Source organism: Mesoplodon densirostris, chromosome 15 (genome assembly GCF_025265405.1).
Source record: "Mesoplodon densirostris isolate mMesDen1 chromosome 15, mMesDen1 primary haplotype, whole genome shotgun sequence".
Taxonomy (NCBI): domain Eukaryota; kingdom Metazoa; phylum Chordata; class Mammalia; order Artiodactyla; family Ziphiidae; genus Mesoplodon; species Mesoplodon densirostris.
In genome coordinates, this window is record NC_082675.1 from 76,711,130 (window position 1) to 76,737,290 (window position 26,161).

The 26,161-nt window shown below is 41.0% G+C and overlaps 1 protein-coding gene across 1 annotated transcript in view; it reads left to right on the plus strand.

The window, feature by feature from the left end:
• The first annotated feature begins 1,385 nt into the window (after window positions 1-1,385).
• The window catches only part of CDH20 (cadherin 20), a 58,907-nt gene continuing 34,131 nt past the window's right edge, over window positions 1,386-26,161 (plus strand). Inside the window, exons 1-5 of the mRNA XM_060118268.1 lie at window positions 1,386-1,631; window positions 9,455-9,749; window positions 10,280-10,399; window positions 12,882-13,049; window positions 17,559-17,746. Coding sequence (XP_059974251.1) covers window positions 1,386-1,631; window positions 9,455-9,749; window positions 10,280-10,399; window positions 12,882-13,049; window positions 17,559-17,746 — 1,017 coding nt within the window. The remainder of the gene's footprint in view (window positions 1,632-9,454; window positions 9,750-10,279; window positions 10,400-12,881; window positions 13,050-17,558; window positions 17,747-26,161) is intronic.

A 26,161-nucleotide genomic window follows, 5' to 3' on the forward strand; every position in this document is an offset into this window, starting at 1 on the left:
AAGTGATTGCTTATACAGAAATGAAATGGCATATTGTATGAAATGATTATGTCTTTTTAATTCTTTTGTTCAACAGTATTTGAGAGGAAGCTAAAACGAGTTCTGATGATGACAGGTGGAAGATGGTAATTGAGTTAGCAGCAATGCATTCATTTTTAACCACTTGTAGAAATGGAGCATTGCTTAGTTGCCTAGGTCTGAAGTCCCCAAATAAACACATTTGTTATGAGAAGCTAACAGCAGTTCCCCACATTAACAGTGACAGTATTAAGCCCACAGAAGACATTCCAGTTGTTCTGACAGTGGCTTGAGTGCTATGCCACCTCATTAAATCCAGCCAAAGTAAAGGAAGAAAAGGTTGATGAGGTCATCGCCCAGGAGTGAGGTCACCAGCTAATCTGACCTCATAGCAACAAAAGAAGTCTGATGAAAAGGTGTCCCCAGGGTAGAAGTCAGCATCCCTTTGCCTAAATGAGTCTTTCAGCTCAGAAAAAAAAAATTGTTGGCTAGACTCTCTTAGCGTGCCCAGGGTAGCATGTGACTAATAGCACTTTAAAGTCTATTGTGAATGATATAATGATTAACTGACCTTTCAAATCCTAGAAAGGTTACATTAGCAGCCACTATCGGTGCTTCAGAGCTGAAGCAGTAGAGTGTGAAACTCGAATTCCACCATGAGCTCAGAGAATGATTAAAGTCAGAAGTGAGCCATGGCTGCTTATAAATGAAGTCCAAGAGTCCCAATATTATCAATAACATGGAGTAGACAAAACATAATTGTGGGTGGCAAAAAAGATAGTTAGATTTTGCTTTTAGTTTTCTACTGAAAGCAGTTGGGCTAATGAAAATATTAGTTATTAGCTGTAAATTTTGGAAATGAATACTATCTTTAAGAATGTAGGAGACTGTCTTATAAATATTTCAAAGAGCCCTATTAATTCAAGCCAATCAGTAATACAGCATACCCCTCTAGTTACCAGTGAGAAGAAATTTATTCACTAGTTTTATTTCTTCCTGAAATCCATATTTAAAGGTTTGGGACTGACTATGTCAACATAAGTTGTCTTCTTTTTATCAAAATATTATTTATTACTCAAACACTTCTAAAGCAGTGTTATGACTCTAATTTGTTGAGTAGAAAAAAATGAATATTTACTAACATTTCTTGAAAACTTGCTATAAGCCCACAGGAAAGAATTTGACATCATCACACTGTGTTTTCCTTAACTTGACAGGAAGTCAACTTCAAGTAGACTGACTTGAATCAGGACCTCATTTGGGAAGTATAAGTGTTCAATAAACTGCATTATTTTTTTATTTGGAAAATACTCAAGTTCAGTGGCTTTATCATCCTGAACTTTACTTTCTGAAAACCTGGCAATCCCATGTGGACTTCTGGTAGAATGAGCAATGCAAAGAGCTGGCTTGGACTTGGCATGTCCTTGTACTTCTGGGGATTGATGGACCTTACAACCACTGTTCTCTCGGGTACACCAACACCGCCAGGCAAATTAGAAGCGTTCCTGTCAGACAAGCCACAGTCACACTCTCGGACAAAGAGGAGCTGGGTTTGGAACCAATTTTTTGTTCTGGAAGAATACACTGGAACTGACCCTTTGTATGTCGGCAAGGTAAGAACTGCCAAAGAGAAAGATAAATTATCAAAATATTGAATATTGACACTGAATAAGAATATGAATTGACTATGAAAGCTCAAATAGTCTAAGGCCTGAGAACAATTTTAACTAGAGGTATGTTACTTGACAGCTAGCTGAAATCTAATTTTTGCTGTGTCAGATACCGATCAGAAAGGAAAGATTTCTCTCCTTGTTCTTGCCTCTGTTCTGAGTGGGAAATACTAGGAATTGGATTTTTGCAGGAAAAGCCTTGGACCCTGTAAGAACCATTCAAGTCCCCCCAGAGGCAGCAGAAGCCTCAGGAATAACAGGATGGGGAAGAAATAAACGGGGAAATGCAAAGGGAGGAGTAGAGGGTTTTTTGCCTTTTTTTTTTTCCAAAGCATTTCCACAGGTATTGCCTGAGGCCTAAATTTAATGGAAATAAAAAGAATAAAACATTCTTCATTTCAGAAGATCCTAGCTTGTGCTTCAGGACAGTTGGAGACAATCAATGAATATATTTATAAACTTTATACTCGAATTCCCTTGATTTATCTATCATCATTTCATTTTTAATCCGGGCTTTCTCCTGTGTTTACTTATTTTGGATGTTAATCAGAGACCATTTTGCAAAAGCAACCAAATGAGAGAAAATGGGAAACAAGGAACTAATTAGAAAATAAATAATTCATTCAAATAACAAACACTTGTTTAGCACAGAGGCTAAGAGTGTGGGTTTCAGAGTCAAATATATGTGGGTTCAAAACCCAGCTCTGGGCTTCCCTGGTGGCGCAGTGGTTGAGAGTCCGCCTGCCGGTGCAGGGGACACGGGTTCGTGCCCCGATCCCGGAGGATCCCACATGCCGCGGAGCGGCTGGGCCCGCGAGCCATGGCCGCGGAGCCTGTGTGTCCGGAGCCTGTGCTCCGCAACGGGAGAGGCCACAGCAGTGAGAGGCCCGCGTACAGCAAAAAAAAAAAAAAAAAAAAAAAAAAAAAAAAAAAAAAAAAAAAAAACCCAGCTCTGCCAATTGCTTCCAGAGTGACTTCGGAGAACCACGTAATAAGAGAACCACAACTTCTCAAGACCTGTCTACATAAGCTCTTTCCTCAACTCCCACCCACTTCTCAACCCAGTTATCTGACTTCTGCCCTCACTCTGCACTAAAGTCGTCTTTTCAGTGCTCCTAAGGACCTCCCCACCACCAGACCCGATGGGTTCATTTCATGGAACCACCCAACAGCGGCCTTGGACACTGCTGCCCAGTCCCTCCTTCTTGACTCACATTCTTCTCTCAGCTTCATGACCTTCACAACCCCATTTTTCCTCCTTCCTTCTCAGCCTCTTTGCTGGTCCTCTCCCTCTGCCTGACCCCAACCACTGGTGGTCCTGTAAGCTTTGCCCTGGGTCTCTTCCCTATCCACACTCATTCCCTGGGTGGATTTGTCATCCCTATGGTTTTAACCCCCACCCCCAAACCAATGAACTCAAAACCTCCACCTCTGGCTCAGACCACTCGTCTGAGGTTCAGACTTACAAACTCTACCGCTCCACGTTTATGACTCAAAGGTGTCCCACGTGTAGCATATCCAGTAAAGAATTCTCTAAGTCCACCCTGTTAGACTCTCTCACCACCATTATTTTTTTCACGGCTCTAATCACAACCTACAATATCTAATTTATTTGTTTGTTTATATGTGTATTGTCTGAAGCCCTAGACTAGACTATAAGCTCAATGAGGACAAGGACACTGCTCCCATTTTATCCACAAGGCCTAACACAGTACCTGTCACATAGGCAGTGTTCAAAAAGATACTTAGGAAATGAGTACCTCGTCGTGTAGTAAGGATTAAGCAATAAGCTAAGACATGTAAAGTGCTTTAGCAGAGTACCAGGTCCAGAGTAAGATCTTAATAATGGCTACCCTGTAGTAGCTGTAGTCGTCGTCATCGTCGTCGTAGCAGCAGCAGCAGCAGCAATAGTATAGGGAATTCCTTATGTGAATTAAGCAGCTCAGTAATGCATACCTAATGCACCTGCAAATCTCTTGGCCTCAAAACCTGTGAATTTTCTTTGGCTTCTGCCTTTCCTTCTCTTCTTCCTTCGTGCACAACCAGTCACCACACTCTGTCAATAGCTCCTTGCCAGTTTTTCTCAGATTCACCTCATCCTCTCCAGGCTCTGTGATTACTGTGGTCCCTCGGTTCTTCATGATTAGATTAACTAAGCAGGTGCTGTAGGGAGAATCTTCCCATTCCTCCCCCTAGGACTCAGGACATTTACCTCCATGAAGCACCCTTTCCATCATGTCACTCTTTTGATTAAGAAAGCACGGTAGCTCTCCAGTGCTTATCAGAGCTCTTAGCATACAGTTCAAGGACTTCCAGAAAAATGAGTCCTCCTCCCTTATCCAGCCCTCCCCTAGGATTTCTCAAATCCTGTCCTGATCTCAGTCAAGCTGGGTCTCCTTACCGGCCCTGACACAACATACCACGTCGGTCCCTACCCCAGAAGAGTGCCCATGCTACTGTCATGCCAAGGACACACGGTCAGCTCCTCTCTGTTCAATTACATTCAAAGTTCTCAGGGCCCCAGCTTAAAAGCCTTTTCCATCATGAATACATCTTCCACCTATTCAGAGTCCAAAGATCTCTAGCAACTTGACATTTGTAAAACATTTCTTCCAACTAGACACACATAGCTACCGCTAAAATAGGTTTAAGAAAATGTTTTTGTATTCGGTAATTGTTTTGTGTATTTGTACAGTTTAGAGCCCTCCTCCCTGCTCCCAAAGATAGAAACTGAGATGCCATCCCTGGCCTTCCCTACATTTCCCTAACACTGAGTACCCAGCACAGAACTGGACATACAAAAATGCAGAAAGACAAGAGTATCTGGTTCTGGGCTACCACAGCACCGTGTGTCAGTCATATTCTCATAAAGCAGATCATTTAATCATCATAACAATGTTATGAGGTAAGTATAATTCACTACTTTTTGATAATTAGAGTAGGGAACAAGGCTCAGAGAGGTTACGTTCCTTGCCCAAAGTTACACAGAAGGCAACAGGAAATCTGAAACCGAAGCCATGGGCTTTCTTTTACGCTGCCCTGCACATGGCCATGACTTCAGACCTAGCCCTGAGAGATACACAGAAGCATCAATGGTGTCGGTGAGACCAGGAATGTAACCAAGCCTGTTTCCTGAAGGTGGGAGCACACAGCTGTGTAGTACCCTCTAGCACTCATGATTAGTGCTCACCCTTTCCTAATCACCCCAACCCAGGACACAGGATACCTCCGCATCTCGACAGTCATCCTGTCCAACCAACACTCCAGCAAACAATGAAAGTTTTTACCCTGAATTGGGTATGCCACCTCCACATGAAGAAGATAATTATGTATTCACTTACCCCGGCACGTTTCCCCTTTACTTTCTTTTGAAAGAGAATCCATCCACCTGTCATTCCCTCTCTTCCAGGGGTATTTCAGCTTGTCACCTTGAGCTCTGGAAGATGTCTGTTTAGAGAGCTGGCCTGAGTATTTGCTTATTTCAGAAAGGAGTGTGGTAACAATTATCAGCTGTAATTGGTATGGCCTTATACAATCCACACTGGGCTTTCCAGGGACAAGGCAGTGTCGAGTTAAAGCTAGATTATATTGACATATGCAAAGAGGGGGATGCAGAGAGCTTGTGCTTGTGCACGAACCTGTGGTCGGTCCCAAGTCATGCTGAGGTTAGCAACTACACGGAAGCTGTCTAACCACAAATTGTAAGCACTTGCTGCATTCCCGGAACTATACGAGGCACCATGAAAGACAGCAAAAGGAGTGAAAGTCACCCTTGAGTTTAACATTTTTTCATGATCTTCATGTACTTCCCATCATTCGCGACTCCTTTGGCTCAAGATCTTATAGACTAAAGAATTGTTAGGTTAAGTAGACTATCCACCTGCCGGTCTAGGATAAGTACATAACCACGTGCTGCCAACTCCACTCCAGAAACTCCTTACCTTCCTCCAAAGAGCTGGTGCTCAGTCAGTGTTAGCTGAATTAAGTATGGATAAATATAAAACACATTTTTATTGCAGTGCCAATTTGCTGAGTGACTTAGAGAAAAGCTGTTAATATCTCTTCTTTTCAATTTTCACAACCAAATGTGTATTCTATGGCTGGTAAACCTAATGTTAAATGCACAGTACTGTGCTGGTTATTAAGCTAGTGTCTTAGCTCTGTATTCACCTCTCCATACTCCACTTTGTGATGCTGGGGCTGGAACTCTGCAAACCACAGTTTCTCCGTTTCCAACCAGCTCCCACTGGGTTCTGAGAGGAGAACGCACTAGAGAGAGAACCAGATGCAGGAGGAGGGAGAAGGGACTTGTTCCTTTTACCTGCAGCAGTTGATTCCAGTTTCTGGATTCTTTCCACACTCCCAGCCCCAGCCTCATCACACCCGCTGAGAAATATCAGCACCACTGGATGGCACCGCCTTCTCCGAAGTCTGAGTCTCAGTTCCGTGAGAGGTGGGCGCTGGGGGGCACCTCCTCTAAACTCCTGAAGCCCCAGCCTGACGGGGCAGTGCTCCCTTCTCAGAGGTCTCTGGCCCAGCCTCCTCCAAACGCCCAGATTCCAAGAGCCCCAACTTCTGCCCTCTGCTTCCCCAGCCAGAGGGGCACTAGCTGTTTCCTGGAGTTATTATCTCTCCTATGATACCTCAATGTTCCCTTTCTGCCTTTTCAATCCTTCATATTAGATTCTCTCTGCTAAAATGACTGGTGTGGGCTCTGTTCCCTGACTAGATCCTGAACTGATACAATCTCAGGTGACCCTTGAGCAACGTGGGGGTTAGGGGCACCAACCGTCCGCACCCTGGAAAATCCATTTTTAGAGTCAGTCCTCTGTCTATATCCCTGGTTCCTCCATAATCACCGTTTACTCTGTATCCGTGGTTCTGCATCCACAGATTCATGTGTAATACTGTTTGCAGCATATACTATTGAAAAAAATCCACATATAAGTGCACCCTCGTGGTTCAAATCCATGTAGTTCAAGGGTCAACTGTATAGTCCCCAGAAACTAGTTCCGTGTAAGCAGATCCTGGCCCTTTTCATAGCTGGTACTCTTCCTGTTCATAGGAGGCCCTCCTGCTTCTCTGTGGATGTTCTCCCCCTCCCTTCCCCCCTCCTCTCCCCTCTTTCTTGCGCATAAGCACACACACACAAAGAAGGTACCTGAAAGGTGCTTGCCGGCTCTTTTCAGGCAAAGGTAACATGGTTTCACTAAAAGCTTTAACCCTACTACTACACCCTACACCACTCATTCAATAAAATTTTATTGAGCATTTGCTACACGTGAGGACTCACACTAAGATGAAAGCCACGCGGTTCCTGACTTCAAAGAACTCACAGTCTAGAGAGTTCCTCCAATTCTTCTCTCGATACAAACAAAGACAAAGATAACAGATCCAAGGTTCAGCCCAGACTCCACTGACATCAGCCAGCCGAGGAGCTCCTGAGGAACCAGAACCTTCTCTACAGCAGCAAAGATTTCTAGCCTCCTGTTACTTATTAAGTCCCTCCATAGGCAGAGCATTTAAACTTGGCCTATGATGATCACAAGTATGCTTAACTTTCTTAAGGTGCATAGGACAAAACATTTTAGATGACAAATAGAACACCTCAAAACAAGCCTGGGTGTTTTCTTTAACGTCAGCTTCTATTCTTTCTTTTTCCCCTGGATAATCTGCCATGCCCTGAATTAACCTATTTCATCCTAAGTGAAAGTTCTATGCCACATGCCTTAAAACTACACGTATTTATATATTTATATTTAAATATGTATAGATATATATATATGTAAACACACACAAATATATAAATTTTTTTTTTTTTTTAATCCTTAGATCCCTGTCCTCCTCCTCCCAATTCCATTCCTCTGCCTGGGAACACAGTTCCAGATGGAATGGATTTTCATTTCTTTGTGGCCAGGTCCAAATAAAATGGCTTTCTACTCTACACAGTAAGAACTAGGCACCTCTGCTTTTTTAACTGCATAAACAGAAGATTTGGATTGTGATAAAAAATAATAATACTGTATATGGAATGAGGAAATGGGAGAACTTTATATTCTAAATAGAATTCTTTAAGTAGAAAAAAATCCACAGCTATTTTTTCGGTCAATTTTGTTCTCTTACTTCCCTTCTCTAGATAAGACACAGCTGAATTCCTCTAGGCAGCAAAATCGCTGCCTGTGTGATTTGGCCGTGAGTCAATTTGAGATCAGCTCAAAACCAGCCACAACCTCCAAACCCATCCTTGTCTGAGGATGTTGTGAATACACTTTCAGGTGTCCTCCTGGTGTCCGTGCCATTTAATCCTCAGACTAACACTGTCCCAGCGATGCCTCAGGCAGCCTTCTCCAGCTTTTACCATTGGGCTATGCATAACAAAAAGGCCAACAGGTTGTTTTTTTGCCGTCTCTGCTACACTCCTGAAGGTTTGAAGGGAGTACAGAAGAGCTGGGCATGTTAATACCCTTCTCTCTATGCACGTATTATCATCATGGTAATTGGCCCCATTTATAGCTTTCCTATTATGGGAAAGACACTGTACTAGGTGCTTTACATACATTAATCTCTAATGAGCCCAACAAACCTTCACAGTAAGAATTAACATTGTCCTCTACATTTATAGTATGAGGAACTTGAGAGTTATAAGCGTTAAATAATTTGTCAAGGGCACTCAATTTATAACTGATACAGACAGTGTTCAGGCCAGATATACTTGCCTCTCTGGCCTAACCCTAACGCTGGCTGTCTGTTTTATAAACTATATCTCATGGACTTCATCACTGAGCTATGCTAAGTGCTAACTACCCAAGCAACAACAGAGCTGGTGGTAGCTGACTAAGTGTAACTAATTTTCTGTTGCCCCCTTAGAGAAGCACTATTATAAGATAGCACAAAATTCCAGGGTTCTCGCCATCTATATACATTGTCTATAATTAGGGGTGCAGGAGTTTATTTCTAGGCTTAATATGAAAATAGTGCCCCTGGACTCATTTCGAGAGTCTTTACAAAGTAATCTGGGAGGAAATATAGCTGGATGGACAGATAAAAGCATGTCCCTAACGGAACCTTCCACATATAGATTTGAGTGATTCAGTTATGAGGCCAAGAACTGGTCCCACCAAAAGGAGAGATACCCTGATACAAAGAATAATAACCAGCAGTAAAATTCCATTTTGATGCCTGAAACATAAACAAGCATAGGCCTACTGAGTGAAACTACGGAATTCAGAGAGTTTCAAGAGCCCCTGGAAGTCATTTTGTATTTCCAGTACGGTGGCCACTGGTCTATTTATTAGCTATTTCATCAGCTTCTCAGCCAACTCGAATTGTCATAAGGTTTCTGAAATTCCAAAAGTTAATTTATATCAACACTTGTAAAATTTTTAAATGTTTAGCTCGTCCTTTTCTTAAAAAAAAAAATTAAATGGAAAGGCTGGATTCCTTCTTATTAGACTTGCTCCTATTGTACACGTTGGGACCTACACTTTCCAGAACTCCTGTTTTCTATACTTCTCAGGGAGAGGAACTTTAAAAACAGTACTAAGTTAAGGATACTGAATGGGATGTGGGGAAACTTTACTTATTCATCAACTTATATTTGCTCTTTGATATAACCATGTTCAATGCATATTAGTTCTCTGTAGACATTTTAAACATCTGAGTGAAAAAAAGTCTTTCTGTTTGAAAGGAAATCATAAATGTAGACCATACTGAAAAATCTATTTATTTCTGACACCTGTTCATATGTCAGTGCTCTTTTTCCTCAGCTTCATTCGGACATGGACCGGGGGGATGGATCCATCAAATACATCCTCTCTGGAGAAGGTGCGGGCGTCGTGTTTACCATCGACGACACCACTGGAGACATCCACGCCATTCAGAGGCTTGACCGAGAGGAAAGGGCCCAGTACACTTTAAGGGCTCAAGCCCTGGACAGGCGGACGGGAAGGCCAATGGAGCCAGAGTCAGAGTTCATCATTAAAATCCAAGACATCAATGACAATGAGCCCAAGTTCCTGGATGGACCTTATGTCGCCACTGTGCCAGAAATGTCACCAGTGGGTAAGGTGGAGATTCACTGATTCTCACAAACAGCGGTTCCACTATAGAAGATCCTCCTGTCTAAACGTGGAGAAGGACAGAATGTGCAGAACAGTTCACAAATCATAAAACTCTACCAAGCTACTTAGACAATGAAGACAGCCATAGTATAAAATAGTAGTAATACTAGGCCTAGTATTGTTATTCAGTTCCGGTTCTTAAAAAGCAAAACAAAATATAGATGATAGATACACAGACAGATAATACTTGATTCATAAGGGAGAAGCATTTTGGTATTATGAAAAAGAGGAATGAAGGGCCCAAAGTCTGTGCTGTCCTTACGAGTTACTAAGAATTTAAAACACAAGTAACTCCCATCCCCACTGAAGAGGTACTTCTGTACTAAGCAGTTATGGAAACTTGACCTAGAAAGAGGCCCTCCCCAGGAAGCAGACATAACATTTGCAAATGCTTTAAAACTGCCCATTCAGGATTGCATTCAGCCTTTAGCAATTCAACTTGAATAGGTTTCCACCATCTCTCTCCCTCAGGAACTTCTGTTATCCAGGTGACAGCCACAGATGCTGATGACCCAACCTATGGCAACAGTGCCCGGGTAATGTACAGCATCCTCCAGGGCCAGCCATATTTTTCTGTGGACTCCAAAACAGGTATGTGATGTAATACTTGAGTCAGAGGTGTTGATTTTATTCTCTAGTAATTTGTAACTGCTATTTATGACAGACCCAACTCTCCTTTTCAAGAACTCTCCAGGGAATGTATTAACTAGAGAGGATTGTTATAAGCTTTGGGATTAAGAGATCAAACTGGCACTGCCCTGGGGGGTAAGAGCAGCACAAGGCAGAGACAGTGGATAAAGTCTGACTGGAGAGGCCCAAAGAACTGCCTACACAAAAGTATACCTCCTCACTAACCTGCAAAGAATCCTACGGTTGTATTTATTCCCAGGGAGTAAGGTCTCTTGTAACGCCAAGAAGATCTAAGAGGATTGGCATATTAACCTGGGCTCGCTACAGAACTAGAATAATTGATTTTGAAGCTAGGAAGAACCTTAGGGGAATCATCCAGTCCATCACTCTTCACTTAAAGGATAAGGAAATTGGGAACGGACACCTAACAAAGTACTTCTGGTTGTAGAGATGTCCCCTGACATGTGGTCTGATGTTCTTCCCACTGAGCCACCCCATACTAAGCAGAGAGCAAGGCCAGAATGAATGGATGAATGTGATGAGGGGGAGAGAGCACAGAGCATGGAATGTGGCCCCCCAAAAAGGAGGTGCTAAGTGGGATACTCTAACAGGGAGGACAGCATAGAGAACTGGGCGGGTAAGGAGGTAAGGAGCAATGTGCTAGAAAAGAACACGTCAACAATCAACAAATCAATTTGGCTTTGGGATTTTTGTTTTGTTTTGTTTTCAGTTTTACCCAAGAGCTTTGACTACAGAATTTATGTTTTATCTATGAAGGACTCCCTTTAATACTTTCAAGTTGGGCAGAGCAATTATTATGATTATTATCTTGCACTTGTGCCAGACTTTCTCCCTTTTAAAATACATTCATAAATATTACCATATTTGAGCCTCCCAATAATCTTGCGAACTAGTGAAATATATGGAAGTGTTGTTATTCCCATTTCACATACAGGAAAATTGAGGACCGAAGAGTAATTAACACAAAACTTGAGTAAAGAAATTTACAGTCACAGAGGTAAAGTCAATGACAAACACTCAAAGTCATCCCTTTACAGGAAATAGAAAAAACACATTTCTATTAGCAACCTGATATAATTTTTTTCCAGAAGTCCTCAGGGGAACCAGGCATTTGGAAAACTATCATAAAAGTAGAAAGTGAGGGAGTATACATTAGTAGGAGGAAAGAAAAAAGGCTGCAGTTAGGGACTTCCATAAAACAGTAACTTTAACCATTCTACAGATGGAGGGAGGGAGAGTGAGGGGGTGCCCACAGGGAGGAAAAATACAGACAGGAAGACGGTAATGTGTCCTTTACATCCCAAGAGGAACCTTACATTATTTTGACAGCTCCCAGGGGGCATCTATAGCGTTAAGGTCAAAAATACATGAAAAGATCGTTATTGCCATGCCCATAGGCCATTTTAAAAAGGAAAATGCTAAATATTTCACTTTAGAATGTTGTTACTATAATGCAATATATATACATTATAGGAGTAAAATGGGGACAGGTTTGTGGTTCCCAGTTCCTTCCCTTGGCTTTCAAAAGGTCTGCTTAGCCAAGGGTCATGTTGTAAACTTGCAGTAAACAAGCCTTTAATCTTTGCCTAGAGAGCACAGAAGTCAACTTTTCTAAGTGGAAGGGTTCAAAGGAAGATAAAACATTACCCACATCCTTGGCAGGATCAAAACACCACGTTTCACAGGATTTTGACTTAGACCCCTCTTCCTAACTGAAACCATATCATCGTACGGCAGTGCTGCTACCTACTGTCTGGGGGAGATCATCCTGTATGTCTGTTAAAAATAAACAACTCACAGAGCATCTTTCATACCTTAGCTCACGGAATGCACTGAAGCACAGAGGTAAGCAGAACCTAACAAAACAGAATGAACATGTAACAAAAGGAAAAGCACATCTGAATTCCAACCCTGCTTACAATTACTGCAGAGGCAACAGAAAGCAGACTAGGAACGAGTTGCCTCAAGAAGAGTCATTCACACTACAAGGGCTCTAGGGGCTGAATGAAGAAAGAGCTAAAGGAGAAGTATCTAAAACCACAGGTTTGCAGGCATATGAGGCTTTGTTTTCCCGACCCGAAGCCCGCTGTGGCTGGTCAGACAGAGCAGCCTGAAACGGTCTCAGGCTGCCAGTCCCCCAGTCTGTTAGAGAAACATTGCTGCCACCTCCTGTTCTTCCTCAGTAATGTTGCCAAAGGAAATCGGCCCGCGAAGCTCTGCCGGTTGGAATAGTTATTTATTCACCCTTTGTTTAAGCACAGCATTTTTTTGACGCTGGGATTCTGACCTCAAATTTAATAAAACATGTGACTTGCATCTCAACTCTAGCCATTAACAATGCACAAGGAGAAGCCTAGAACCCAATCTTTAAAATGGAACTTGTGGTTTTGTTTTTAAAAACAAAGTCATCTCTATCCTGCAGGTGTAATTAGGACAGCACTCATGAACATGGACCGAGAAGCCAAAGAATACTATGAAGTGATTATCCAAGCCAAGGACATGGGAGGGCAGCTTGGCGGATTAGCTGGGACCACAACGGTCAACATCACCCTCTCAGATGTCAATGATAACCCACCCCGCTTTCCCCAGAGTGAGTACCTAACCAGTGAGAGTATAGGTCTCAAGCCAGAGGGATGCAGCTGTGACAGAGGTGAAAGAGAAAGGCCTGTCTGAGTCCCTCTTTGAGTTCAATTATTCATGGATTCCTTTCTGACATTTATCATGCAATTCTCACATAATTATTTCCCTTCTACATACCAACTTCCCATAGTACTAAACCAGTGTTTAAACTCTTTTTTTCTTGATTGCCATGCCCTGACCACTCCCCATAAAATTAAATATTAAGCAGTAAGACTTGTTGGGTAGGGCTGAACTTTAGAGAGCCACAAACCATTGTAATATATAATAAGCATCTAAGATTTTTTCACCTCTCCCCAACAAGAATCGATGTTTGCCCCCTAGGGGGCAATATTGCCCTTGTTGAGAATGCATGCAGGGAAACTAAGCCAAAGCTGGAGGTGAACATAGTGACCCATCTGACCAGCTTAACCAACCAATTCACAAGCAGGTACCAAGCACCTGCTTTGTAAGGGCCCTGGGCATGAGGGGCACAAGATGCTTGAAACCCAGTCTCTGCCCCTGTGAAGCTTAAAGTCCACTTGGGGAGTACATACTCGATATTCATCAAAAGTTAACCAGGAAGCAGCATTTGCTGTGCCACTTGGTTAGTGTAGAATGAAGCCTTCACAAGAAACCAAGATGAGTAAAGGCTTAATAAAAGGATGAGAGCTCAGCAGGGGATTGAAGAATATAAAGGATTCAAATAGGAAGAAAGGAAAACATTCCAGAAGGGGGAAGCTACTCATTCATTCAGAAAGTATTTGCTTTGGGCAACATTCTAGATATGGGATATAAAGACCTAGAAATAAAGCTGCACATGTAATTTTATGTTCAAAGATCCCTAAAATGAAGACCTGCTCTTCAGTGTTTCAAATGTGTTATATTTCTAACGGAAGTCACTGCAAAGTGTTTGAGCAAGTGAGAAACATAAAGGAAGGCTACTTTGATAGCCGTGTACAGCACTGGTTGCTAGGGGTGGAGACTAGAAGCAGTAGAGTCTGTTAGGAGGCTTTTAGAGTGGTCCAGATTTGAACTGATAAGGATGTAAGGAAACAGCAGAAGGGGTGGAATGGGGCAAATAAGAAAACATGGATTTCTGTCTCTTGATTTCTTGGCTAAGGGAAGATGGAATCAAAGATGACAATGATGTTCTAAGTCTGGGTGACAGGGAGAATTGTACTACTGATAGCAATAGAGGATACATAATGGAACTAGTGGCAGGGAAGGAGGAAGACAAATTCCAATTTGAATATGAAGTGATAGCAGGACAATCGGGTTGAAGGTCCTTAAGGAAGGTGGAACATAGAGCTATGACTGTGGAATGGAGCCCAGGAACAGAGGTGTGAATTTGAGAAGCAGATGCCTAAAAGGGAGCAGTTGGAGAAGTGAGAGCAGCAGACACAATTCCAGGTGAAAGACTTAACCAGGGGAATCAGGTTAAACAACAAGAACAACTAAACTAAAAACTAAAAACCAGACCATCAGCTGAATAGCTGGCTACATTTTGAGTCGGTCAAACCAAGTCAGCCATCTATTTTATCTATGTAAATACAGGAAGAGAACTCCAATATTTACATACAACTGGTATCCATAAAGTCCCCATGAGATTTTGTGAAACTAAAAGACAGTATATTAAATATTTCACAAGTGGTACAAATAAGTAGGTTACTAAGTTGATTGGTTCTACAGTTCAGAATAGTGGCGCATCATGAAAACAGTTTATGAAATGCCATATGGATTGGCTTCTTAATTGCTTTGCTGACCCTGTGGGTTCCATCTTTATTATTTCATGAATGGCTCACACTGTGCACACTGTAGACTACAGATTCTTGAACATCCTTGATCCTATTTGGCTTTGTAATTTGACACTAGACAGTATCTCTGAGGCATAAAGGGAAGAACGAAGTTATTACACAGCTCACAGTAGGTAGATCTGGACATACTGCAGGAAAGTTGTATTGTTACCTACCAGGGCTCTTGGCCTCCTTAATCAATGGAAATTGATCAGAGGCCAGGCAAGAAATTCAGGCAAGGCTTTACTGGGGACCCCGCTGCAGCAGCGGCGAGTGAGAACAACAGTTTCCCTTGCTTGCTCCCAGCACGGGGGAGAGCTCGCTCCTTATATGGGGTGAGGGTAGGAGTATGTGCAGGGGTCGGGACAGAGGGGTGGCTGGGGAGGTCTGCCCACCACTTAGGTGGCGTTGTGTGCAGTTGGCAGGCGCAGTACCCTGCTTTTGCTCTGGGCCCTTCAAACATGGCAGTTGGGTTTTTTGGTCTCTTTGTATCTTTTGTCCAAAATTTGCCCCAACTGTGCATGCACCCAGTTATTTTTAGTCTCATATAGCTTCTCTGTCTTTTGTTACTGGAGGAGAGGTGTGTCCAGGTGCAAGCACTGCAGCCCTGCAGCAAAAGGGCCCAGGTCCCAGCCTGTCTCAATATCACCCCAAACACGGCAGCTTCACAGAAGCATAACACAATACAGTGATAACTGGGGTTTTAGTCCTGCCCTACAAGGCAACATCTTAACACCATTCTAAAGCACACATTTTGAGTTGTCATTTTTTTTGAATAATGAAGAACCTAGAATAGAGTGGAAACACAGACTACGTTGCACGGAAGACAAATGGAAATGTATAAAAGTAATCTCTGTGTCTCTAAACATTGTTCACACATTATCTCTGCTTCCTCTAAAATAGTCATTATTGGGCTTCCCTGGTGGCGCAGTGGTTGAGAGTCCGCCTGCCGATGCAGGGGACACGGGTTCATGCCCCGATCCGGGAAGATCCCACATGCCGCAGAGTGGCTGGGCCCATGAGCCATGGACGCTGGGCCTGCGTGTCCGGAGCCTGTGCTCTGCAACGGGAGAGGCCATGGCAGTGAAAGGCCCGTGTACCGCAAAAAAAAAAAAAAAGTAAAATAGTCATTATTTTTGGACTTTAAAAAATTTTTCTTTATCTCACCATTAATTATTTCTCCTATTTGCTAAAACTAAGTTTAAATGATCTCATTATTCCATAACCTACCTTGGATAAACTCTTAGGCATTATTAATCTTCTGATTCTTCATTCTAGGAATCCTACTTTCCTTCTTTTTCACAAATATTATCATAACTGATTAGGTGTGGTTGACACAGTGACACACCTACTATTTTATATTTAACAAGCTCAGTCACCTTTAATTGAACCAAATATAAGGGAATGTCAAAACCTCAGGCTATTTATTTCTAATATAATGCATTATGTGTAGAAATTATATGTTTGTTTCAACACAGAACATACAGCTTTCCTGGAGAAAATTATTTGTTTTTCCCAAACGTGTTCTGTAATAGAAAAGTCTAATCCATCAACAACTTTGGAAGTGAATGTAAAGAGATCATGAAATCCAAGTGCCTCCAGTTTAGTATAGACATTAGCAATTTCCTGGCTCACACTGGCAAAGAACAGTCATCATTTCTCCTCCTGTGCAGGGGAGGGTGCTGTGAGCTGGCTGGGTGCTGTCAGCCTCCCCAAATCTTTGTGAGACTCAAGCCGTCACATCCCAGACTTTCCAGGTTCACATCCCCACAGCTTGCAATGCATATTAGAATCAGAGAGACCATGTACATATTGAAAATGTGATTGTTTGATTTAATATTTAGTCATTCACGTTATGATTGACAAAATAATGAAGAATGTCAACAAGTTTAGCCCCACAGAAGGTAAGTTAATGAAAATACTACTTCATGGAGACAAAAATGAACTGAATTAGTGAATTCAGGATATCAAGTTGAAAATGAGAACATTACTGGCTCTGAGTTTCCTACATATGTGAGAATTCTGGGGGCATTCCATTCTGGAAAAGAGAATAAGAAGCATCAGAGATCTGTCCATGAAGAAGCTGCCAATGGGCAGTCCCAGGTGCATGGACAGATTGGAGCTGGTGGAGTTTGTTCTCCATGGCTGGTCCTCCTTTGTAGATCACTGGTCTCCATTAAATTTGGGCAGGTGGTCATAGAGACAGGCATTCAGCATGATGGCCAGGCTACAAAGGAAAATGTGGGCATTTGAAACGTGAACAAAGTAAATACAAACTTTGTGACCACAATGTTTTTTCTATTTTTCTCAGAAGTAATTAACATTTGGGGAAATGGCTCATTAGGAAGAAAAGATTGGAAAGCAAGGTATTGATACTTCCTACCACTCTGAAGGTAGATTCACTGAGATGAGAAATATTTTTGCTTTTGTCCTGTCCTACTCCTAGGATTATGATCAAGGTATTTTGGCACCTACTTATCAAACATCCAGTACAGGCTATGACCCAGTAACATTTACTCAGCCTCTTTGGATCTCAGTTTTTTCATCTGTAAAACTCAAGTTTTAACTTTTGGACCATGAAAAAAGATGTTTTACACAGCATGGTGGACATGATGTGATACTGAAGAGGCTTTTTTTTTGGTAGTAACAGATTACAAAGAAATGCATGTTCTAACTCTTCTTCACAGAACATTATCAGATGAGTGTGCTGGAATCAGCTCCGGTTAGCTCTACTGTGGGAAGGGTGTTTGCCAAGGACTTGGATGAAGGAATTAATGCAGAGATGAAGTACGCTATTGTGGATGGAGATGGTGCAGATACATTTGACATTAACACAGATCCCAATTTCCAAGTCGGCATCATAACTGTGAAGAAGGTAATCCAACTCCTTTTTCCAAACCATTTCAATGGAGGCTTTGAATACGTATGAAATATTAGTAAGGACTGTTATATTATTGATATGTATTGCTTCAAATCCTCTGATACACTTTCCTATCATTAAGAAAAAAGCCTCTTACTCCTTTTGTTTACATGTAAACACTGGCTGTGTCATCATTTTACAGAAAGGGTACCAAGTCATGATAAAAATGTATTATAAATATGCCACTTCTCCTAGCTCACTACTTAGCCACTTTAAAAAACTGCTGTAGCTTAATTCCCTAATGATGTTAATGACTTAACCAATATCTGCATTTGAATAACCTCATTTTTGCCATAGTATACCATAAACAACAATAAAGCAAGCTATACTATTATTATTAATCAATAAATAACACACAGGGACTTTTAAATTGCTACTTAAAGACCTAAAGATGCTAATCAGACTTGGAAAGGCTTTATCAAACACAGCTGCTGAGTGATGTTACCACTTGGAACTCCTTCATAGTAAGGAGTTATAATAAGTTCATAAGTTTTCATAGTAAGTTAATAAGTTTTCTGAATGTAAGCTATCGATTCTGTGGCATAAAGCACATATGGACATACTCAGCTGAAAGATAAAACCTAAAAATAATTGAAGTTTTAACATCCTAATAAATATATCTGATAAAATACATTAATTCAAAAAAGTATTGATTTCATCTTCCTTCTCCTCTATTTCAAATACAACTTAAAACCCAAGCTATTTTAAATTATTTCTTCAACAAAGATTTGTTGAGTGCCTACCTATGTGCCAGGCACTGTTCTAGGCATTTAATGTAGAGAATAAGTAAAACAACTGAAAACCTCTGCCCTCTTGAAGTTTACATTCTAGTAAAGGGAGGAAGACAATCAAAAATAGCAAGTAGGGCTTCCTTGGTGGCACAGTGGTTGAGAGTCCGCCTGCCAATGCAGGGGACATGGGTTCGTGCCCCGGTCCAGGAAGATCCCACATGTCGCGGAGCGGCTGGGCCCGTGAGTCATGGCCGCTAAGCCTGCGCGTCCGGAGCCTGTGCTCCACAACAGGAGAGGCCACAATAGTGAGAGGCCTGCATATCGCAAAAAAAAAAAAAGCAAGTAAGTCAATAAAGTTGTATATTAGAAAGTGATAAGTGCTATGTGGGAGGGGGCGTAAAATAGAACAAAACAAGATCAGAAGAGCCAACATGACTTCAAATTTAATTGCATGCTTGTGACTGGCCTCACAGAGAAGTCACAATTATGCAAAGACTTGAAGTGGGCAGGGTCACAGCACAGAGTTGGGCAGGCTGACAATGCACAACCCTCGGAGGAGCCCTATAAATGACTTTCAGTGAGAACCATAAATGGCAGCCCTGTAAACAAGGGAATGGACATGGAAATACTGAGGAAAGTGTTCCAGACAAAGGAACAGCCAGTGCAAAGACCCTGAGGTGGGACTCTGCCTGGCTTGTTTCAAGAACAGCAAGGGGGTTTATAAGGCTGGAGAGGGAGACCAGAGGGAGATGAGGTCAGAAAAGTAACAAGGGGGACAGATTGTGTTAGGACCTTGTAGGCAGATTAAGGGCTTTGGGTTTTAATCTGACTAAAGTGGAGAACTGAAGGATTTTAACAGATGTGTGACATCACTGGACTTTTATTATGAAATAATTACTGTGTAAGCTGTGTTGAGAAAAAGCCATAAGGGGGCAAGAATGGAAACAGGGAGACCAGCTGAGAGGCTACTGCAATAATCAAGGTAAGAGATGATGATGGCTTGGTCTACAGTATTGGGAATGGATGTGGTGAGAACTGGTCAGAATCTGAATATATTTTGAAAGTACAACCAACAGGATTTCCTAACAGATGGGATGAGGATATGAATGAAAAAGAGGAGTCGGTTGAGCAACAAGAAGAATAGAGATGGCACTAAGTGATATGGGGAAATACTGGCATCCAGTTCTGAGCATGTTACGTTTGCAATGTCTATGAGACACCCAAGTGGAGATGTATAGCAGTTGTTGGTTATAGGGGTCTGGAATTTGGAGAAGAGTTCTGGACTGAAAATATAAATTTGAGAGTCATAAATGGTACTTAAAGCAAATAAAAAATAATAATATTCCAAGGGATCGAGCATAGATGGAGAAGAGGGCAGTGAAATAAATCCTGTGGCAGCCCAACGTGACGAGGTCAGGGAGGGAAAAAACAAGCAAGGAGACTGAGGAAGAGAGACCAGGGAGGCAGAAGGAAGATCAGGAGAGTGTGGTGTCCCGGAAGGTGTAAAGAAACTGTTTCCAAGAGAAGAGTGACTGCTGTAAGTGCTGCTGTGGTAAGTGCTGCTAAAGGTCATATAAAAACACTGAAAATTAATCACAGACTTTAGGAACAGGGAGGTCATTGATGACCTTGACAAAAGCAACAAAGTCATAACTTAGAATGTGGCACAAGTTAATGTGTTAATAATAACTTTATTCTATGCTGTTCCATAGAGTTGAATTAACACTGCTTTAGAAGGGAAGGAGGGAAGAGTTCACGTTTGTCCTTATTTATTTAAGATGCAATCAAGTACAGCAAAAGAACAGATAGGGCTTCCCTGGTGGCGCAGTGGTTGAGAGTCCGCCTGCCGATGCAGGGGACACGGGTTCGTGCCCCTATCCCGGAGGATCCCACATGCCGCGGAGCGGCTGGGCCCGCGAGCCATGGCCGCGGAGCCTGTGTGTCCGGAGCCTGTGCTCCGCAACGGGAGAGGCCACAGCAGTGAGAGGCCCGTGTACAGCAAAAAAAAAAAAAAAAAAGAACAGATATATCCAGCATTCCTCCAACCAGAAATCTTTATAACCAGCACACAATGACTTCAAAACAGTGCAAAATGCTGACATTAGCTTTGGAACCATCATATAAATCTGGATGTAATTTAAATATTGCAGTTTATTTTACTCATATTCTTTGAGAACTAATAACACTTTATAAAAGGTGACTAGAATAATAATACCAAGTTGCTGTATGACATAAGATTAAGAACACTTCCCTATTATGTGGCATGCCTCAAGCTAAAAATTAATAATACATTGCCTATCATGACTGGTAACTATAAACAAGGTAAAAGCTCAAAGTTTGGGATAATTATTATCTCTTTAATGCAAAAATTATCTTTAAAGAATTAAGCAATCAGAAGAAAAGCTTTTGAGGTTCTCAATATATTTTAAATTTTATTTTATATCTTAAATAATATATAATTCTAAATAATAAAATAACATTAATTTATGTCAAATTATTAGAATATATCTTAGACCTTACTATAAGCCATTAATTTAAAAAAATATTAACTATTATAATTTTGTATATGATGAGATTGGCTAGGGTGGTATGGCCATAGACTGAATCTGAAAAGAACCTCAAAATGTCGTTTCTCCAGCTCCCTTACCTGGAAAAAAGATTAAACCTCGTAAGACAGAACACTGTCTTTCACTGTCATTGCTAAAACTATATCCATGTTTAATCAAAACATGTATCAACTTTGCCAAGGTCATTTAGATTTCTCTTCTGAACTTATGAGGTGCCAGAAAATGGAATTTTAAAAGAGGTCAATAAGTTGAGTAGATGGACAAGTCAAATACAATAAATACTTTAGAGACTATTGACTGCTCAATCTATACCTTTGGAACGACATTCACTCAGATGCTTGATCCACACCCATCCTCCTACTTTGTCATTAATAATGTCATGTAAAATTGAAAGAAATGTTCTGCTTTTGATCTATTTCCCTTAGGCCTATTATTTGTCTAAAAAAGCACACACTTTTTCAAAAAGAGAAATTAAGTTGAATTGATAGAATTGGGTCTTCATAAAACCACACTGATTACTACCCAGTACCTTGGGTCTTTTTTGGCTTTTAAGTAATCAATCAATTGATTTTCAGTCCCTTAACTTAAATGCTGTTCAAAGATAACTTGAAACATACAATTTTCAGAATGTTCTTTATTCTATATGAGCATGATCTTCCATCTTCCAGCATACCATAAACAATTGTTTCAAGTCCACTCTCCTCTTAGGCAGGCCACAAAGCAGAAAACTTTTGAATTTCATCAAACCTAAGGTACCATGAATTCTCATCACTGTTTTATTTTTAATTTTTTAACATCTTTATTGGAGTATAATTGCTTTGCAATGGTGTGTTAGTTTCTGCTGTATAACAAAGTGAATCGGCTATACGTATACATATATCCCCATATACCCTCCCTCTTGCATCTCCCTCCCAATCTCCCTATCCCACCCCCCTAGGTGGTCACAATGCACCCAGCTGATCTCCCTGTGCTATGCGGCGGCTTCCCACTATCTATTTTACATTTGGTAGTGTATATATGTCCATGCCCCTCTCTCACTTCGTCCCAGCTTACCCTTCCCCCTCCCCATGTCCCCAAGTCCATTCTCTTCATCTGCATCTTTATTCCTCTATTGCCCCTAGGTTATACAGAACCTTTTTTTTTTTTGTAGATTCCATCTGTATCTGTTAGCATACGGTATTTGTTTTTCTCTTTCTGACTTACTTCACTCTATGTGCAAGACGCTAGGTCCACCCACCTCACTACAAATAACTCAATTTCATTTCTTTTTTATGGCTAAGTAATAGTCCATTGTATATATGTGCCACATCTTCCTTATCCATTCATCTGTCAATGGACACTTAGGCTGCTTCCATGTCCTGGTTATTGTAAATAGTGCTGCAATGAACACTGTGGTACATGACTCTTTTTGAATTATGCTTTTCTCTAGGTATGTGCCCAGTAGTAAGATTGCTGGGTCATATGGTAGTTCTATTTTTAGTTTTTTAAGGAACCACCATACTGTTCTCCATAGTGGCTACATCAATTTACATTCCCACCAACAGTGCAAGAGGGTTCCCTTTGCTCCACACCCTCTCCAGGATTGTTTGTGGATTTTTTTTTTTTTTTTTTTTTTTTTTTTGCAGTACACGGGCCTCTCACTGTTGTGGCCTCTCCCATTGCGGAGCACAGGCTCCGGACGCGCAGGCTCAGCGGCCATGGCTCGCGGGCCTAGCCACTCCGCGCCATGTGGGATCCTCCCGGACCGGGGCACGAACTTGTGTCCCCTGCATTGGCAGGCAGACTCTCAACCACTGCGCCACCAGGGAAGCCCTGTTTGTGGATTTTTTGATGATGGCCATTCTGACTGGTATGAGGTGATACCTCATTGTAGTTTTGATTTGCATTTCTCTAATGATCAGTCATGTTGAGCATCCTTTCATGTGTTTGTTGGAAATCTATTTATCTTCTTTGGACAAATATCTATTTAGGTCTTCTGCTCATTTTTGGATTGGGTTGTTTTTTTGATATTGAGCTGCATGAGCTGCTTGTATATTTTGGAGATTAATCCTTTGTCAGTTGTTTCATTTGCAAATATTTTCTGCCATTCTGAGGGTTTTGTCTTGTTTATGCTTTCCTTTGCTGTGCAAAAGCTTTTAAGTTTTATTAGGTCCCATTTGTTTATTTTTACTTTTATTTCCATTTCTCTAGGAGGTGGGTCAAAAAGGATCTTGCTGTGATTTATGTCATGGACTGTTCTGCCTATGTTCCTCTAAGAGTTTTATAGTGTCTGGCCTTACATATAGGTCTTCAATCCATTTAGACTTTATTTTTGTGTATGGTGTTAGGGAGTGTTCTAATTTCATTCTTTTACATGTAGCTGTCCAGTTTTCCCAGCATCACTTATTGAAGAGGCTGTCTTTCCTCCATTGTATATTCTTGCCTCCTTTATCAAAGGTAAAGTGACCATATGTGTGTGGGTTTATCTCTGGGCTTTCTATTCTGTTCCACTGACCTATATTTCTGTTTTTTGTGCCAGTAACATACTGTCTTGATTACTGTAGCTTTGTAGTATAGTCTGAATTCCGGGAGTCTGATTCTTCCAGCTCCATTTTTCTTTCTCAAGATTACTTTGGCTATTCGGGGTCTTTTGTGTTTCCATACAAATTGTATAATTTTTTGTTCCACTTCTGTGAAAAATGTCACTGGTAGTTTGATACGGATTGCACTGAATCTGTAGATTGCTTTGGGTAATATAGTTATTTTCACACTGCTGATTCTTCCAACCAAAGAACATGGTATATCTCTCCATCTTTCTGTATTATCTTTAATTTCCTTCATCAGTATCTTATAGTTTTCTGCATACAGGAATTTTGTTTCCTTAGGTAGGCTTATTCCTAGGTATTTTATTCTTTTTGTTGCAATGGTAAATGGGAGTGTTTCCTTAATTTCTGTTTCAGATTTTTCATCATTAGTGTACAGGAATGCAAGAGAATTCTGTGCATTAATTTTGTATCCTGCTACTTTACCAAATTCACAGATTAGCTCTAGTAGTTTTGTGGTAGCATCTTTTTTTTTTTTTTTTTTTTTTTGCGGTACGCGGGCCTCTCACTGTTGTGGCCTCTCCCGTTGCGGAGCACAGGCTCCGGACGCGCAGGCTCAGCGGCCATGGCTCACGGGCCCAGCCGCTCCGCGGCATATGGGATCCTCCCGGACCGGGGCACGAACCCGTATCCCCTGCATCGGCAGGCGGACTCTCAACCACTGCGCCACCAGGGAGGCCCTCTGGTAGCATCTTTAGGATTCTCTATGTATAGTATCACATCATCTGCAAACAGTGACAGCTTTACTTCTCTTTTCTGATTTGGATTCCTTTTATTTCTTTTTCTTCTCTGATTGCTATGGCTAAAACCGCCAAAACTATGTTGAATAACAGCGGTGAGAGTGGGCAACCTTGTCTTGTTCCTGATCTTAGTGGAAATGGTTTCAGTTTTTCACCATTGAGAACGATGTTGGCTGTGGGTTTGTCATATATGGCCTTTATTATGTTGAAGTAAGTTTCCTCTATGCCTACTTTCTGGAGGGTTTTTATCATAAATGGGTGTTGAATTTTGTCAAAAGCTTTTTCTGCATCTATTGAGATGATCATATGGTTTTTATTCTTCAATTTGTTAATATGGTGTATCACATTGACTGATTTGCATATACTGTAGAATCCTTGCATTCCTGGGATAAACCCCACTTGATCATGGTGTATGATCCTTTTAATGTGCTGTCAGATTCTGCTTGCTAGTATTTTGTTGAGAATTTTTGCATCTATGTTCATCAGTGGTATTGGCCTGTAGTTTTCTTTTTTTGTGACATCTTTCTCTGGTTTTGGTATCAGGTGATGGTGGCCTCATAGAATGAGTTTGGGAGTGTTCCTCCCTCTGCTATATTTTGGAAGAGTTTGAGAAAGACAGATGTTAGCTCTTCTCTAAATGTTTGATAGAATTTGCCTGTGAAGCCATCTGGTTCTGGGCTTTTTTTGTTGGAAGATTTTTAATCACAGTTTCAATTTCAGTGCTTGTGATTGGTCTGTTTATATTTTCTATTTCTTCCTGGTTCAGTCTCAGATGGTTGTGCTTTTCTAAGAATTTGTCCTTTTCTTCCAGGTTGTCCATTTTATTGTCATATAGTTGCTTGTAGTAATCTCTCATGTTCCTTTGTATATCTGCAGTGTCAGTTGTTACTTCTTCTGTTTCATTCCATTGATTTGAGTCTTTTCCCTTTTTCCTTGATGAGTCTGGCTAATGGTTTATCAATTTTGTTTACCTTCTCAAAGAACCAGCTTTTAATTTTATTGTTCTTTGCTACTGTTTCCTCCATTTCCTTTTCATTTATTTCTGTTCTGATCTTTATGATTTCTTTCCTTCTGCTAACTTTGGGGGTTTTTTGTTCTTCTTTCTCCAATTGCTTTAGATGTCACTTTAGGTTGCTTATTTGAGTTTTTTCTTGTTTCTTGAGATAGGATTGTATTGCTATGAACTTCCACCTTAGAACTGCTTTCTCTGCATCCCATAGGTTTTGGGTCATCGTGTTTTCATGGTCATTTGTTTCTAGGTATTTTCTGATTTCCTCTTTGATTTCTTCAGTGATCTCTTGGTTATTTAGTACTGTACTGTTTAGCCTCCAATGTGTTTGCATGTTTTACACTTTTTTTCCTGTAATTGATATCTCCTCTTATAGCGTTGTGGTAAGAAAAGATACTTGATACAATTTCAATTTTCTTAAATTTACCAAGGCTTGATTTGTGAACCAAGATATGATCTACCCTGGAGAATGTTCCATGAGCACTTGAGAAGAAAGTGTATTCTGTTGTTTTTGGATGAAATGTCCTATAAATATCAATTAAATCCATCTTGTTTAATGTGTAATTTAAAGCTTGTGTTTCCTTATTTATTTTCCTTTTGGATGATCTGTCCGTTGGTGAAAGTGGGGTGTTAAAGTCCCCTACTATGACTGTATTACTGTCAATTTCCCCTTTTATGGCTGGTACCATTTGCCTTATGTATTGAGGTGCTCCTATGTAGGGTGCCTAAATATTTACAATT